Below are 19,272 nucleotides of genomic sequence, written 5' to 3'. Positions count from 1 at the left end.
CAGTAGAGTTCTGAAATTCAGGTACTGCTTGTTTCATAATATTCAGCTTTTGGGAAGGGTTTCAATTGATGTTAAATAAGTGCCTTTTTCTCAAAGCTCCCTTATCCATTGAAGGTGCAAAAGACCCAAGGGAGCAAAACACTCAGAGTCTGCAGGGAACTAGGAAACTACTTACACACAGGTAGTGGAATTGCTGCTGTGAGGCAGGAACACCTTGGTAAATTCGTAATCTAACCTGGACAGCAAATATTGTAAGGTGTGAGCTGTTGAGTATCCATTTGGATGTACAGCAACATCTTAGGACCTGATAACTCTGGTAAGATTTTCCATGATGAAATCATAATGAAGACTGTCACTACAGTATATGAAACATTAATTGTGAATTCAGTTTTAACTAACTAACAATGTCCCAGGGCTGGAAGCTAGAGCAAAGAATACTAAAATTTAAATCCCATTATCATGCATTTTCTAGTGTTCTTTTCCTTTTACCTCACAACTACCAATTAATTAATTCCTTACTGAATGGTAACTATGGAGCAGCATTTAACTTTATGGTTCAAAATTTAGCAAACTATTTATTCTATTTGTTAAAAAAAGGTACTCATCAAAGTGAGGGAGGAAAAAAAGGCAAAAACTAGTGTTTTAAAGTTTAGCTTGACAGTTCTGTCACATTGGTGTATGGTCTGCTACTAAGAACAGTACCAAGAAATTCAACCAATGCCTGCCTTCATTGTGATGCATGTTCTCTATTCTTCACATCTCCTTTACAGAGAAAATGATTTCTGTAACAGATCTTTGCCCATACAGTTACAAGTGGTGTGAGACAGAGGAGAGAAAAACAGAAGCAAATCCCCAATCAAGAAATGCAAATTTAGAGCAAAATCCCTGTTAGTGCATGCTTTTTAGAAGAAGAAAAGTTGCACTTAAGAAACTACAAGGAAATCAGACCTGTTAAAAGCTGCCCCTTACCCTAATGCAGGATGTAATGCTTCTATGTAATATGAATGCACTTTAGAAGTTGAAAGAAAGTGCTAAATAGTGTACATAATTTCCATACACAGCAGGTAGTGAAGCAAGAAAAGAACTGACACAGTTACCCTCATTAAAGAGATGCACAATAGGGAACTGTTATGCAGTGTTAGCATATTGAAGGTCTATGCATCAGGGATGTTGCAGATATTAACAGCTTAAATGTTCACTGTATTTTGTTAATTAGTGCATACAGCTTTTAAACCTTAACTCTGTTTTAAAAGGTTCTTTCCTAACAGTAGCACAGTCACTACTTCCTGGTGTGGATGGAAAGATGGAAAGGGCTGATGGGGCTTCAACTGTTTCTATGTTATCAATAAAATACACCTTAATACCATTGGACAAAATGAGTTTCTTTAGATTTATCCATATAGCTAGTTAAAATTGATGGTTTCAAAAATCTCTCTAAATCTGAATCATAACTACAGCATATTAGTATTACTTCACAACAGGTTTCAGCTTGTTATCTTCAGGAGTCCATTCCTGTTATTGGTGCTTTGGCCTTTAAATGCTTGGCCTTTCCTTACAGGACAGAAGTCATGGTCTTATACTTTCTAATAGGATAGTGAAAAATCCATTATCAAATAAATTCAACTTGATACATTACATGTTTCCTTTCAGTTTTCTGTTGCTTGGGGGGGGCGGAGGGGGAACACGACACATCAAAGGACAGTACAATGTACAATTGTGTTTACTAAATGGTGATAAAAAAATAAGAATTTGTATTGGAACAAGACACTAGAGAGAAAATATTCAATTTCTGACTCAACAGATGCAGAATGAGTTGACTCAAGAAGGCTTTCACATAGAGTCAATGCAGCAACAAAAATGTGATTCTAAGAAAAAATACAAACCAGAAGAATAAAAAAAATACTAGTGCAAGCTACAATATTTATCTTAAAACAGCTTCTGCCTGGTTAATATGATACTCAGTAAAAACTTCAAATACATGATTCATACAGATGATGTTGGCCTAGATATGAAAACAGTTACCTATTTTTATACATGGATTTATGTGCACATCCAGAAAACGAACTGGTAAGTAAAACCAGCACCTTCTGCTGAAATTTTAACCCTAATTACTAATTATCAGTCATAATTTTTCAGAAATATCTGCAACATAATTAAAACATCTTTAAAAAAATACGGTCTTTGGTATATCTTACCCCCATTTTCTAGAAATTCCTTACAGCTCAGTTTCTTCTCACTTGTTAACCAAGTTTTCAAGGTAATGGGTAATAGGGTAAAAGTTATTCTCCCGTCAGCAAAGACTTTCTTTTGCTTTAAACTTGGAGTGAGTAGAACTGAGTATGCCATAAAAGATACATAAGAGACTAAGCAATTTACCTACAGTGTGTGCTTCACAACACAAGAACACGTACTAAAACTCTGGATATGAACATCAGATGTTCTCTCCATGGTCCACGTCTCCACTTAGTACTGGTTAACTTTGCCAGTTTGAGAAAAGAGACATGAAAGTTCTTCAAAGATAGCTCACAAACATGCCATCGAGAATTAGAAAAGCATCTGATTCCACGTTGATGATCTGAGTAGAGTCAGAAAGCACTGAAGAAGCCCCAAGCTCTCTTGCAGCATGACCAAGATGTTCAAGGATTCCCATGAAATTACCAGGCTTTCCAGACAAGGTAAGCTTTTCTTTTCTGACCTGATAAAATCATTCAGCTAGAACTTCATGACTAGAAACAGCTTTCATGTCTATACAAGGAACTTCCTTAGGATTTGTGGTTTTCTAACCTTTCTTAGACTAGGATTTGTGGTTTAAGTCTACAACTTAGAAAAGCAGAAAGACACACTTGAATGCACAGAAAAACAAGCACTGTACTGGGAATTTATTCACTTTTCCTGACAAGATAAAAAGAATTCATGCCATCTACAGAAGTATTTCATAAGATGGGATACTAACTTGGGTGTTTTAGAAAAGGTTCAGATAATGGAACTGTTTTATGAGAACATGGAAATATCATCCTTTTAAAGGAAGAACTATTGAACAAAACAGCTCCAAAAAAATGAAGTTACTTCTTACTCCTGTTGATTACTTGGTTGTATCAATTACTTACTTCTATTCTTTCTAGCAGATTAGAAACATGGTTTGCATATTTAGACTTCGAAAATCAAGTAAGTGTTTGCATGTTGAATAACTCTTTGGAATCCAAACTAAACACAGCACAACGACACCCCTTTAATTTGTTCTGAGCAGCCATCATAGCAAGCACTTCAAAAGCATTATTCTATAACAGAAAATTAAATACTATGTAATTAAAAAAAAAAAAGCCGACATACTTTTCAAAAAGACATACTTTGACCAAGTGGTCTAGATTGAAGCCTTCAAGTTTTTGCACAATAATGCTGTATGAAGGAAGCCCAGACAAAACAGACACTCAGAAGGGCTGTGTAATCTCAGTGGCAGACACTACTCCTTCCAACAGCCAGCAGAGAGAGCACTACTATGTACCAAAAGAAAAGACTCTCAGACCAAAGAAATCCAAATCCTTTACCCCAGCCTAAACCCAAAATAAACCTACACGGGGATGAGAGGGAAAACACCCTCATGGATACAATGATTTATCACTATATAGAGGGTTCTGAGCTACCTGCAAAAGGTACAGTTTTCTAAAATGAACACCAGAAGTATTTTCAACTGAACTTTAGTAATATAGCAGTATTTATTGGTCTTAGAAGACAGATACAGGTGATGGCAATTTCTTTACTTGGACAGTCGGAGTTATAGAAAGTTTCTTTATCAATGGGAGTAACTTGTTGCCTACAGACATTCTTACAGAACTTTTGCCTACCAAAATTTTTACTTTATCAGCCAACTGGGTTTTCTAAACCACTGCATGCTTCATTGAACTACAGCTGCTTACAAAAACAAGTTGTAGCAAATACTACAGACTGAATTCAGCTAAGATATTCCAACTGAGGAGGGATTTAATTGCCAAACAGCAAAATATAGTAAATATGCAGGCCTGAAAGTATGTATGTAACTGATACTAGATAGACCTGAGCTTGTACTGCAATTAAGCCCAAATGCAACTACCAACCAAAACTATAAAGAAGAATATGTTAAATTATTTCAATTAGAAACAAACAAAAAAAATTAATGCTTAGAAAAAAATATATACTCTGGCACACCAGAATGGTGTACATGAAGCAAGAAAGGTTATCACCATCTCCAGAGTCATTAAACCCTTCAAATATTACATTTCACTTAATCTGCCTTTTTTAAGTTAAACAAGGTTTTTTCCTCTCCAAAGTAGTATTTCTTAGTCTTCACTGGGGGGGGGGGGGGGGGGGGGGCTGGGAAATGGGGGAATGTGGGCAGGGTAAAACAGAGAAACAGAAAAATAACTTCTTAACAGATTATGTTTTGCAGCAAAAATGCAGTTTCACACATAAACTGCAGAGTAAAGTGACTGCAGAGTAAAGGCCTTTAAGCATTTAATGCTATGCAAGTCCACTCGTAGAGCAGACAGTTTTATTGAAGTAGATGTGAATGTGAATTTTTACTTCCTAATGGTCTTCTCTTTTGAATATTTTATTTTTATTGAAATAATTAAATTAATTTTGAAGTAATTCTAGAATGTAGTTTTGTATCTTAATCAGCCTCTACCATCATTCAAACATCAGAGCAGTTAAACACAGAACTGCAGATGATGAAAGGCAAACAAAATGCTTTTTAAAATCTTGACTCTCAAGTACAACACAGTTCAAACAAGCTAATCACCTGCTTACTTGACACAACTGTGATCGAAGAAAGTACTCCAAATCACAGGCTTGATAAGCAAAGCCTCTCTGCGCAAAACTGGCAACTGTTTCTCAAAACATTTGCAAATAAAGGACGGGAAAAAATCTTTATTAGTCTAATTTAACATAAAAGCTTTATTACTTTTTATTAATTTTTCACTATTCTGAAACAAAATACAAACTTCTGATCTAGTTTAGAGAAAAAAAATAGAAGGAAGACAAGCGACAAGAGAAAAAACTGGGGCTAGGGGTAGGGAATCAGTACCTCTAAACGCCCAGAGAAATCAGCATCCTAGTCCCGTGTATGCTTTGAGTATGACAAGTCCTTATCAGAAGTATACATAAAAAGTACATCAAAACTTGTACATTAGATTCCTCACCTAGAGAGGAACGCTGTCCTGAATTGAATTCTTTATGGTAGCCACTTGAATAAACACTGCAGCTAGAGTGGATTAAACGAAAGATTATTGCAAAATCTTTTATTCCATTAAGGTAATTCAGGAACAGTTTCAACTCACCCTTAAGGAATTAACCCACAACGAGTTAACAGCATTTTGAAAACCAAAACACAGAACATCCACTATATCCTTATTATTTAACACAGTGCTTGAAGAATTTTTGGCTGAAATAGTAGTTTCAATAAAAGAAAATCTAGTAAGCCTGTCCTTAATAAATGCATACTTTGCCAAGTGTTTCTCTTCACTGCGTTGCAAAAACAGCTCCTACACAGTCCTCAATGCAATGTCACACTGTCTCACACATAACTTTATGGCACATTACTACTTTGGTTCTCAAAGTGTACTATATACTCTCAGTTCTTGGGAAAGCAATGATTACATTTTCTAATGCGTGTTAAAGCGTGATTTGCTATGTCCTTTGTTTCATAGCACTGCAGATTATCAGATTGAGTTTAGAAGAAGTTTCATCATTCCGGACTATTTTTCACTTGTTTGTATATTTTACTTTGAGCTGCAGTATTATCACTGTTTATTATAGTACAGTCTATGGTTCTTTAAACCAAACAAAGATTATACAATTTCACTAATTTTTAATCCTAGCCAAAATTGGGATTTGGATGGTGAACAAACTATGACTCAATCCTGAAAACACCGTGTGATGTTTGCTAATAACACAGTCTTCTAGAAAAAATGGACTGGAGTGTTTTCACAACTTTTTTGTGGAAAAGGTTCATATTCTGAGAATCCTATTAATACACTGTTACTCCTGGATTATCTAGTAGTAAAGATTTAAAACAGACACTAAATTATACCTCTACACAGCCAAAAGGAAGCTGGTTAAGATTCTTGACACAGATTTCACAATAGTTATAAGAATCACAGAAATCACTGCAAAGGCCTGTAAGATAATTGAATCCAATTGTTAACTCAGCACAGCCAAGCCTATCACTAAACTATGTCCTTAAGTACCACATCTACACATCTTTTATACATCTCCAGGAATGGTGACTCAACCACATCCTGAGGCAGCCTGTTCCAATGCTTGACACCCTTTCCTGTGAAGAAATTTTTCCTAATATCCAATCCATTTCCTCTTCTCCTATCAATTGCTGCTTGGGAGAGGAGACCAACCTGGCTACATGCTCCTTTCAAGTAGCTGTAGAGAACAATGATGTTTGCCCTGAGCCTCCTTTTCTCCAAGCTAAATACCCGCCAGCTCCCTCAGCTGCTCCTCACAGGACTGCTGCTCCAGACCCTTCCCCAGCTCCATTCCCCTTCTCTGGACTCACTCCAGCACCTCAGTGTCTTTCTTGTAGTGAGGGCCCAGAACTGGACCCAGCACTCGAGGTGTGGCCTGACCAGTGCCCAGCACAGGGGGACAATCCCTGCCCTGCTCCTGCTGGCCACACCATTGCTGATCCAGGCCAGGATGCCACTGGCCTTCTTGGCCCCCTGGGCACACCCTGGCTCATGTTCAGCGGCACCCCCAAGTCCTTTATCAGTCATTCTTCCCCAGCCTGTGGCACTGCCTGAGGTTGTCGTGACCCAAAAGCAGGACTTAGGTCTTGTTGAACTTCACACCATTGGTCTGAACCCACCAATCAGCCTGTCCAGACGCTGCTACAGAACCCTCCTATTTTCCAGCAGATGAACACTCCTGTCCAAGTTGGTGGTGTCTACAAACTGACTGAGGGTGCACTTGATCCCCTTGACCAGGTCATCAATAGAAATAACAAAAAGACTGCCCCTGATACTGAGCCCTGGGGCATACCACTTATATCAGTATCAACTGGATTTAACTTCTTCCACCATCCCTCTCCGGACGTGGCCCTTCAGCATTTAACTCTTGGCCATCCAGGCTTCCCCTCAGTGAAAAGTACACCTATCTAGGCCATGAGCAGGTATTTTTTTTCAGGAGGAAGATGTGGGAAAGGATTTATTAAAATTCAGGTGGACAACATCATGGCCTTTCCTTCATCCACATTGACTTACATCAGTGGCCTAGGCTGCTGCAGTATATGACATTTTCATCTCGAGTGTCCTTTCAAAAGTATGAACTACTCACTCTCAAATACAGGTTCAGGTTCTCTGTGCCTAGTTTGGTTTATAAAACTTATTTTCACTGAGTTACACAGAGACTGTCTACAGTCTTACAGAAAATGGTCCTTTACTGAGGTTCAGTACTAAGACTTCTGAACCATTACTTAGAAGCAGTTAACCAGCAGTATAGACAAAACAACTTCGGGATATGTGATGAATTGTTAATAGCATCATTCTGTTTAGCTTTTCATTATTGTAATAGTCTGCCCCTAGATGTTCTCACCATACTGAAAAAACTACTTTAGTACCATTTAAACTGCACTGTGTAGCACTGGCCTGGCATGCTTAACCCTTTGCAGCAACTCATTTTATCTTGGCCTGATACAGAATAAAAACATCTGCGAGGTAACTACAACTCCCCAGTGACCAAGCCCTATAACTGCTCTTGCAATAATTTTTGCACTGAGCTACAGAATATATATTATTAGTTGATTATTCTGCCTTAGCAATACAACAGATAATTTCTGACATTAGTTCTAATTTTGAAACATTCTTGAAATATCATAATTTAACCAATAAATAAAAAGTCCTTTTATTGAGAAATATTTGTGGGAACCTTTCAGCTGCAAACAGCACCCTCCACCAAAATGCCTAACTCCAGGCTAAACATCCACAATGCAGCTTTCTGACTGGGAAGCCTGCTTAAAGCACACATGCCGAACTGGATGACTTTTGGCTACACACAGTATTGATACACCCTACACACAGCAACTGAAACAAATTGCAGGAAATAGAACAGCTCAAATCCCCATTTCAGGCAAAACCAACTTTTTATAATGACTATAACGTGATGCATGTTATACCATACACACAGACAGTTAAGTAATTTGGAACATTACCTGAGTGAGATGTGCTGCTGACAGCCTTTGCCCTCTATAGCCCAAATTTCCTAATGCCAGCAGGGTCTTGAGAGACTGCTATTACACACAGTCCAGACTCTTGGAATATGACCTAATTGGCGGCCAGAGAATCAAAATGTGATGCAAGAACTGCATTTCTGCTGAGTTTTATTCATCTTGTATGCTATTTTCTTCAGGTCTTACTGTTCATTAGAAATTATTTTATTTGGTATTCACTGACAACAGCTAATAATTGAGACAAAGATATAATTTCTTGGATATGTTCTATACAACCTATGCATTTAACTCCCCTTACATTAAAGAGGTACAATCATTTTCTTAGTGTGACAAATGACTGTGGCTTAAACTACTGGTTTTCCTACTATTTCATTAGAACTCATTTCACTGCTGTATTCAACAGAGTAGAGTCTAGCCTGCAGTAAGGAAGTGACCAATTACTGCATAATTATTCAATGTCAGGATTCCCATACCTCTTCTATTTAATTAGTATGTCCCAACACAAGGAATATTTTAGCACTCCTAGAACCAAATCATTCTGTTGAACAAGTTCCAGCATAGGCATGTACACACAGGAATATAAAGTCTACAAGAACACTAGGAATACAGATTAATTCCACTACAATATGCAGTTAAAAGTTCTCAAGAACCTCAGCATTACTCTACCAGCCTTGTAAAAAAGTCACAGAAAGAGTTCAGTTTCAAAATAAGTTACAAGATGAGCATGGCAAAAAAAGAAAACCATATCCCCTCCTCCACCTGTTCTTGCTCCTTCTGAAATGCAAGTAAAAGCACCTGTATGATAATGTCCAGCTTAAAAAAAAAAAAAATAAAAGTATGACAAAGATGACAAATCCATCAAAACATGATTTAATGATTTCTAACAATCTGTAGTTGGAAAGGTCTTTTTCAATTAAATGTTATGCATCTATTTCCACACTACAGTTTAAATACAACAATAGGAAATAATGGTTTCATGCTTTCTAACATTAATTAACAGAAAACTCCTGTAACATGCTAAATTAGTCTCAATTGGCTGTAGTTAATCATACTTAAAATTAGGAAAGATATTGCAGCAATCTAAAAAGAGTAAGAATAGTACTTTAATATGAAATTTAACAGGTGTCTAGAGAACTTCTCCTAATGCTGAAAGAGTTGAAAACCACACCAAACCCTGTGACAATTTTCCTTGCTAATGAGATACAATTTTTGTCCATTAAAAGAATATGAATTTACAACATTATGGACACTATTCCAAAATCTAATGAAATCTACAAATGAAGTTTCTAATTTTCTGTCATTCTGTTTCATGTCCTATAATAACCTAAAAAAGAAAAAAAAGATTTTTGCATCTAGAATGTGGACCTACATGCAAAACTTCGTAAGAAAACACTACTCAGTCTGACATTTAACCCAATACTTCAAGAAATAAAGATAAAATAATAATACTTAATGACTGCTAATACAAGAACTCAAAAAATGTCAGCAAATATGACATGAGAGTTTTCAACTTGATGACAACATACAATGACATTAGAAATATGCACTCCTTGTACAGTGTATTTACAATAACACTAAGGGAACTGAATAGCTGTATTTAAAACTAGTTTCACTTTAACTCAACTGGAAGTACAAACTCTCATATGTAGACAGGGTAATGTACAACAGTAACTTTGGATAATATACATTTAAATTCAATATGGAAGACGGAGAGTATTTTTTTTTGTGGGTGTCTTCACATTGTAGTCTTTTCAAACATATGCATACATTACCCAAGGCCACAATAGGGAAACAAGATATTTTTTAGGCATTATAAAAGCTGTATTTAAATATAAATAAATAAATAAATATGTATATGTATATGTATATGTATATGTATATGTATATGTATATGTATATGTATATGTATATGTATATGTATATGTATATGTACATGTACATGTATATGTATATGTATATGTATATGTATATGTATATGTATATTTTAACATTAAAGAACAGTGGATCTAGAATTCATTTAGGAAAATGCAGGTCTACTGACTTGTTCAATCTTATTTACAGCGACTCACATCTCTGTATAAATTTCCTGACCCCAAGTTATGCAACTAGACTAGCGAGATAATCATATTTGTGAGAATAAAGTACTATTTCTTCTCTTGATTTTTGAATCTAGGATTATACTGTCACTTCTTAAATTCAGAAAGAAGTTTATGAAGTGACTTATTCTTTTTTTCACTCGTACGTAGATTATCATTGTTACATCTATATACAAAGCATGAGAATAAAAAGCCCTAAAGAGCTGTAAACTACGACTGGGTTTTTTCCAACAGCCTGTTAAACTTCAGCTGTCTCAACTTGCACATATCATTACAAACGTACAATTTATAAATATAAATTCCTAATGCTTCTTAGGTAGTTAGTATAGCTTCAGGGATACAAAAAAGATACACACAATGTGAACTGTCTGGTACATACGATAGGAACATTGTTTTCCTGGAGATTCAAAAGTGATATGAAAACCAATGAAAAGCATGCTTCTGCTGTGATGCAATTCCCCCCTATTGAATAATGTAAACATAAGTGTCAGGTTGCATCTAGAGTAACAGACCACACATTATGAAAGAAGTTACAAGAAAAGATTGCCAAATTTCTGATCTGCTGCTGATTAGCAGAAGAATGCTATGCATTTGTTTCCAGTTGCAATCTAACCTTCATGCATATTCAAAAGCTAGAGTGTACGTAAATAGAAACAAATAATCTTCTATATTTCTTTACATAGTATCTTAAGTAATACGGGTACCAATGAAGAAAATTTCAGGAAGCTGGCAAATTCCCTATCATTTCACTACACAGAAAATACACATAAATTTCAAAAAGAACAAACTTGTTATTAATTACAGCTCACACTGGTCTTTGACTAAAACATAATAATAAATAAGGTACTCATCATTTTACATTGCTTAACACTTTGAATGCCATATTCATTCACATACTTATGTTTTACTGATGTTCCACTTAATAAAAGTGTATAAAGGACTGTTGCTTTGTAGTTCACATTTATGTGGCTTTCCTAGAAGAAAGCAGAATACCATACTGAATGCCTATTGTGCAGAAATAACCCTGAAGGCTGTATCATAGTATTCAGTAGAAAACCCTTACCAATTTTTCATCAACTGTGATGAGTTGCGTGTCTCGAGTTTGGTCCTGTGCCAGCCGCCATGTGGAAGTGCTCAGTGACCTGCAGAGCAAGACTTGAAGTTAAAAAATGATTCATGCAATGAGAAAATAGAGGCAGACAAATCTTACATAAACAAGTTACTTTAACAATATCCGTCTTGTAAAAAAAATTGAAGAGGGAGAGATGAGGGCACAAAAATCCTTTTTCTCCCCAATTAGTTCTGTCTGCTGAGTTTTTGGCAGACTCCCACTTAGCAGTTCACAACAGGCTGCACTTTATGTCAGCCTACAGGCTCTCTGTCACAGAGAGACTGCCAGTGGCAAGGACTGTACTGCTCTATATGAATGTACAGTAGCTGGTTTGTCACGAACAGACAGAAAAATACAAGGCTGCTGCAAGCATTCTGGAATTCTGATCCTTAAACTGATGGCACCAGAGGAAAAAAATCTTAAATCTATTTGTAATGGTAAAGCTCCAATTCTACACTTCAGTAACAGGACATTAACAAATTCAAAAACACCCAAACCATACCAAAAAAAATGACTAAACAACCTCTAAGCTGATACTGCAAACAGAGTTTTCTGATTGTGAGTGGGCAAAACTCACAACTATTTAGGTTCATTTCTAAATAATTTTAGGACAGCTCATTCATTTCCAAGAATTAGAATTCATCCTCTTGCATAATTGCTGAATCTGTAAGATACATATGGAAACAGAGAACCCAATAGCACATCACTGAATTAACAAGTTAAATTTGCCTGTAGCTTTCATTATGTCACTAATGACAGGATTAGGCCCTTTGAGTCCAAATCATCTTTTGGCAAAATAATGCAACAGCAGGTGAAACAAGTCAAGAAACCTAATTCTCTGACCTCATGATAGAATACCAGGTTGGAAGAGAACCTCAAAGACCATCTGTTCCAACCTTTCTTGGCAAAAGCACGGTCTAGACAAGATGGCCCAGCACCCTGTCCAGCTGAATCTCTGAATTGTTCAACACTGAGGAACCCACCACTTCCCTGGAGGACTGTTCCAATAGCTGACTCTGAAAAATTTTCCTTGTGTCTAACCAAAATCTCCACAGGAGCAAACCTGTTAAACTCTCCTCACTGTAAAAAAGGAGTGTCCACCTTCTGTGTAACCACCTTTTAAAATATTGGAACATGGTGATAAGGTCTCCCCCAAGTCTTCTCAAGACTAAACCAACCCAGTTCTAACAGCCTTTCCTCACATGGCAGGCTTCCCTGTCCTTCGACGATCTTTGTGACCTTTCTTTGGACCCTCTCCAGCCTACGTAGTCTACTGTCCATGTACTATTGCACATATAGCCTGAGAAGTGTTGAGAATAGTGAAATCATAACTTCTTCATCTCTGCTGATTAGGCTTCTTTTGATGCAACCCAGGAATCTGTTGCCCCTCTTTGCTCAGAAGCAACAGTCCACAGAGACTGTTTTCCTCCAAGACCCCCTGGTCTCTTACTCCAGAGCTAGTCCCCAGTGAGGTAAATCCTAGACTGTACTGCAGTTCTGGATTATGATTTCCCTGGCTGAACAACAGCAATCTGCTCTTGTTGAATGTCATAAGGACCTTACTAGCCCACTCTTATAGCCTGTCTATGTCTTCCTGCAGGGTGAATTTCCTTTCCAAAGTGTCCACTTCCCCACTCAGTCTGGTATCATCAACAAACTTTTATCAGGGTTCATCAGGATCCCACCACAGATCACTTAAAAAGAAATCAAACAGTGCTGAGCCCAAAGCTGATCCCTGGGAACCCCCCACTTGTGACAGGTTGCAACTGTGAAAAGGACTGAGGCACCACCACCCTCTGAGTGCTGCCTGTGAGCCAGTTCCCCACCCACTGCATGGACCACTCCACTAGACACCAGTTTTTCTGGGAAGAGGCTTTGACAAAGCATATCAAAACCCTTGGAGAAATCCAGGTAGACAATAGTGGGCTCCATATTTAATTAAGGCCATTTTAAAGAAATGAGGAACAAAAATGCAGAAATTCAGTCTTCTCTACAAGAACCTTCTGAAACTAAACAACTGCAACAATGTTCAGTTCAGAAATATGCAATATAAATCCATACTTTCAACACAGATTACATTCTACTTAATTATCTCCCTTCTGCTATTAACAACTTCAAAACATCTCCAAAGCACAAAGTTTATAGAATCACCTAACTCTGTGGCATGGACAGACACACCTATTCCTATTTAAAGTGACAAAATCTGTGAGGCAAGTTACTTTGTTTCAAAACTTAGAAGTTTTCAAGGGCAAGAAAGCACAATAATTCCATTTAAAAATTCAAGGTAACTACTTTGTTAGCTCATAATCTCTGTACCAGACAGAGTATTTCTGGCTCAACACAGCTGTTATTTTTTAATTTGTACATATAAAATAATACATCATAAAAACAGAATAGAGAGATACAGCAGTATTAGGAGAACAGGCTGTTACTTGGTCCTTATTCACTTACACACCAAGAGAGAAGTTATTCTAAGAGAGTCCTGAACAGCAGCATTACACTTGTGTTCCAGTCCTAAGTACCTAAAGCCACAAAATATCCAACCTTAAATAAGGAAAAAACCCATTGTAATAGGAAAATTAGTTTCTCCCCCACTACAGTAGCTTTAGTATCAAAAGTAATATTCTGCAGGCATTCCGGAACTTTATGTGATACAGTGTTCACTACATTACTTAATGTATGTCCAATGACTCACATTGGATTATGCAATTTGATTCTTTCATTCTCTAAAGAAAACTCACCTAGACTGTAAATCAAGAATTTCTCTGAAGCTTGCTCTGTGGAGAGGTCTGATCAGTACATAAAGATTCATGTATGCAAGGGTTGTAAAAAGGATGATCAGGATGATACTTTTTCTTGTAATATAAATTCAGTTATGAACAAAATCTGGCACAATTTAGTTTGAATATGGCTGAGAGTGGGTTGTTTTGTATTAAACTGAAAAAGCATTAATCAGCTTTGAAAAGTACAATGCCATGCCCTTGAAAATTATTTCCACTCAGCATTACATCATTTGACATTGTTTTTACTAATGCCATGATAAAAAGAGCAGGCAAAAACCCCACCAGATCAAAGGTGGGCAGAGTCTCTTTCTGAGATGCCCCCACATTTTATACAGAGGGAGTTGGGTTTTTTTGCATCAGAGGACTCTGTCAAATGGGATAACTTCCAAGGCATCATACCTTATAGCTCTCCATGATATTTTAGCTATTCTTCAAAAGCAGATGGACAGCTTACGAACTTAAATCAATTTCTCCACTGTGTTTCAGACATTTCCCATGACTACATGATTCTGGAAAACACTCAACTGTTACTGGAATTTGCAACCTTGTAGACTTCTTAAATGAGCTGCCCTCTGTCCATCACTGGACTGCAATGAGTTGGAAAGAACACATTTTCTCTAAGAACTTCCTAAATGAAGAGTGGTTAAAAACTGGCTTTTGGACTAGACTAGGAAAGTGAATCCCAAGTCAGTGGAGGAGATACCTCCATGTGAAAATACATAAAACACCAGTTGTGCTTTCAAGACGACAGGCTGATGATATTTCCATTTGTTGCATCTCTCATAGGAAAATAATCTGAAGTTTGGAAAAAACAGCAACTCTGAAATGTCATGTGAACTGAAATACTTGCTATTTGAAAGTTAATAGTAAGTGTATCTTGATTCCCAGAATGCCTGTTTAATTTTCAACAGGCTTCATTGCAAGTTTGTAGCTAATGTCAGGAACTACTCTGAGGACAGAACCAGGAAATGCACCTTTTACACACAACTCTCTCTTCTCAAACTCCCACAATAGCAAGTATCATTTCATCACTCAAGCTTTGCCTTGGAAATGGTATAAACTTTATAATATTTATTCTATCTTCAATATAAATGAATTTCCAATCTAAATCACTTAGGTGAACAGCCTATTTAAGTCTTTTATTTCACCCTCAACAGGACAGTAATTCTCACAAAATTCCCCATCAATATTTCCCCACATCCACCTTGACTTTTGGGGAGCTTTTCTGATGGTGAATCTTGCAGAAGTACAGAACATGAATTTTACAGTTCCATTCTCACAAGATCCTATGCTTTTTTCTATGACTAACCTCTGGAAAGGTAATCTGCTTTCTTCCTTCCTTCCTCTCTGTAAGCAATATGGGTATACATCACCCCCATGTCGCTTCTTTTTGACTGCTTATGCTTTTTTTTTTTTTTTCCCCTGTTGAAATATCTTGGGATGAGGCCTTAGGAGCAGGAGGTTCTACTTCTACCCTGTTCTAAGTCTAATTAACTCTGATTTAGAATTATGAGACATTGACTACTTAGAATCATCATAAATAGACTGTTAAAATAATTCAGAATTTCAGAAACTGTACAGAAAGTTTCACACATAGCTAGCAACAGTAATAAACCTTGCTATCTAATGACCAATTCAAAATATGCACCAAATAAACTTCCTTCATGGTTACTACCTAATAAACAAAGTGTGATAAGGCTCCAAGCTGGCCACAGCTCTGTTGTGAATTTGCCCAAATGTTTTTCTTACAGTGAGCTTATTACTGATGAACAGTCATTTAAATGTAAAAACCTAGGTTTATTGTAAAAGCCAATTTTTTAAAACAAAAACACTTCAAAATTAGTAAAACAAAAATTAAGGTTTACTAAAAAAAGTCACCTCTCTCTCTCCTTTATGATTTTCCATATACGTTCCCATGGTATAGCAGCTCCTATATCTTCTGAGTCTGCCATTTAAACGCCATATAACTTATATTCGTACAAGGATTTTCTCCCTGCCCCATGCCATTGTGTTGGGAGTCTCAGTTCCTTAATCTTGATCTATATGATCTTATACCGTTACTGACACTACCACAGGTTAAGATTTTCTATAGTTCATGATAATTTCACTACACGAATTTCTACAGTTGATTTAACTGTAACACTGCATACTAAAATTTTGTCTTCACCACCAATCTGATTACTTCAGCATAGACTTTGTTATATATATGCTACATAACAATACTTTAATGATATTTCTGGGTTTCAGTGTTAGGAATTTTACAAAGGTTAAAGTAACTTTTTCTTCCACTGTGCATGGCTCTTTAGAGGCATTACAGAACTGAACATTGCATCTAGAAATAATTATGGCTTCCACTTGTTATTTTGGATTTTCACAATAAATCTAGATATGTAAAATGTCTTTTGCACTGTATAGAGAAGACATGAATAGGTATTTGGAAAAGACTAAACTGCATGGTTCTATGACATACTTGTGACTCCGACATCAGCTCAGTAATACAGAATGAATTAATGAGGACCACCAGCAAAAATAAACGTTTGTAGAATTCAAAACTTTCTGTAGGTACCATGTGTTCTGAAAAAATAAATACTGTGATCATCTATCCACATCTTCCACGATAAATGTGTATTCCCCTTCTACCATCATCTGCAGTTGCAGCAAAGTCACAAATGGTTTCCACATCCCTGCTACACAAATGAAGTCCAGCCAGAAGCCACTGAAGTTCTTCAGCCAAATGGAAAACTACAATATTGGTAACAGTAGCAGGTCTCTCAACCATCCCTCAACCTTTTCCCACCGTGGGATAAGGGCATAGCAGCTTCTTGTTGCAGGGAAGATTCTTAGGTCTTCACTTCCCTTTTTAAATTAAAGGCCCCAGCTCTGCTGAAGCCATCAACTTCTGTTCAACAGGAGAAACTGAACAGCAAAAAAAAAATGGCCTGTGGATGTCTTTTGTGGTATCTGAAATAAGGCATCTGACTTGAATGTATTGGTAGTTCTGGGTATCTGTATTCAACTGCTAAAACAAATTCAACCACCATAAATATCTGCTAAGTAACCCATGCTTAACCCCGATATTGTAAGAAGCTGCCATATTTATATGGCATGAATTTACCTTCCACAGAGAGCAATGCTCTGGTTGGAATGTTACACAACACCCAGATGTGAAAACTTCTATTTACCTGACACAATTCAGTGGCTGGGACTTAAACCCTTGCACAAAAACTTTTCCTTAACCTGTTTATGCAACACATCTGACTGTTTGATCTACTAGCACCCCCTTTCGGTCAACTGTTGGAGATATGGTTAAAAAAAACAGGTATTACAAAACAGGTAATCCGATCATCATGTATAGGTAAAACAAAGTCCTGAATAAAGACCCATGTGCCACATGAAAAATTAAGACAGTCATTGAGAAGTAAATCTAAAGGATGTTTTAAGTATTCCAATACTGAAAGACCAGGGCACCAGTGGATTTGAATTTACATGTATATGCAGAAGCCATGATGAACCATTCAAGACACTGAATAATGTTAATTCTTGGAAAACCAACCTTTTTAATATTGTTGCATTTAATATTATTGCATTTCTAATAATATAAGCTTCAAAATGTACAGCCACCATAAAAACACTAAATTCTAAAAACAAAGAACAGAAAGAAACATTACCAGCTAACAACTTCCACAGCATACAGCTTAGCCATACACTGTGATTAAACAGACTAAATACAAATCAGTATGAAGTTCTCGCACATAAAACACAGGCAATAATAATACAATGTCAAATGTAATACAGATCAGTAGTCAGTCCAATATAATATATTTTTATTTAGCTCCAACATAATGCATTTTTATAAAGATAGCTTGCAAAGTTTAACTTGTGAGAGATTATTTTAAACACAGTGGGATAATGTTTCCCTGGTATTAAACTCACTACTGTAGTTGAAGTGATAATGACTTAATGGAGTCAATGGTATTTTATTTTTACTTAGTTTCACTGACGAGTCTTACTACTTTCCAAAAGAAGCAAAATATGTAGTGCCAAAGACTGCCTTTGGCGACATGTAGTACTATTTTGTAGTATGAACTGCAAGATTAACTTTTGTGTTTGGAGGAAAACTAAGTTCCTCATTAATACATAATACTTTCACAGTCTGATGAAGTTGGCTTTGAAGTTTTTCCTTTGCCTACAAAATGATATTAAACAGAGGAAATTATGTTTCTAAATGGATTAAAGCAGTATTGATTTATTTATCCAAACAACTGAAATTTCTGTAGTAAGTTGCTGAAGTGATCAAAATTGAAATATAAATATATAGACACTGCTTCTACTTGCTAATGAATACAGATGCAGTAATTTTTTTTTCCAGTTGTCTGTTTGGAAAACAGGGCAAGAACTGACTATACTTTTCTGTCAGGCAAAACTTATGAAAAGAAGCAATGGCTATATAAATGTACTAAATTAACATGGAAATAAGCATTTGGCTTGTGGTTTGGAACTTAAAGCATGCATCTTTGAAGCCAAACATGAAGTTAACCCGCCTTTACAAATATTGAACTACCAGCCTGTCTCACTTCAATGCCTGGTAAAGTTTTGGAGAAAACCATTCTGAGAATTACTGAAAAACACCTGAAGGACAAAGCAGCCATCAGTCACAGCCAGCACAGCTTCATGAGGGAACAGTCCTGCTTGTCAATTTCCTTTTATGGAAAGGTCACACACCTAGTTGCTCAAGGGAAGCCAGTTGATGTGATCTTTCTGGATTTCAGCAAAGCTTTCAGTACTGTCTCCCACAGGATTCTTCCGGACAAAATGTTCAACTGAATACTGGACAAACCCATTGTGGGATGGGTGAAAATTGGCTCATGGGCTGGGCACAAATGGTTACAGTGAATGGGGTGGCATCAGACTGGGGACCTGTCCCTAGGGGCGTTCCACAGAACTTCATCTTAGGCCCTGAGACCTTCAACATCTTCATTAACAACAAGGATGCAGGACAGGAAGGGATACTAAGCAAGTCTGACAATGATACTAAATTGGGAAGAGCTGTTGAAGGCAAAGAAGCTGCACAGA

General features: G+C 36.8%; 1 protein-coding gene across 1 annotated transcript in view; it reads right to left on the bottom strand.

The window, feature by feature from the left end:
* The window catches only part of NDUFS4 (NADH:ubiquinone oxidoreductase subunit S4), a 47,989-nt gene that overhangs the window by 15,667 nt on the left and 13,050 nt on the right, over nucleotides 1-19,272 (bottom strand). The window contains exon 2 of the mRNA XM_066181143.1: nucleotides 11,369-11,447. Within this exon, the coding sequence (XP_066037240.1) occupies nucleotides 11,369-11,447 (79 nt within the window). The remainder of the gene's footprint in view (nucleotides 1-11,368; nucleotides 11,448-19,272) is intronic.

The sequence above is a fragment of the Chamaea fasciata genome, unplaced genomic scaffold (assembly GCF_029207755.1).
Source record: "Chamaea fasciata isolate MVZ Bird 193981 ecotype frontalis unplaced genomic scaffold, bChaFas1.0.hap1 SCAF_4, whole genome shotgun sequence".
Taxonomy (NCBI): domain Eukaryota; kingdom Metazoa; phylum Chordata; class Aves; order Passeriformes; family Sylviidae; genus Chamaea; species Chamaea fasciata.
The sequence above is the reverse complement of the archived record's forward strand: the minus strand, read 5'-3'. Positions and strand labels throughout refer to the sequence as shown.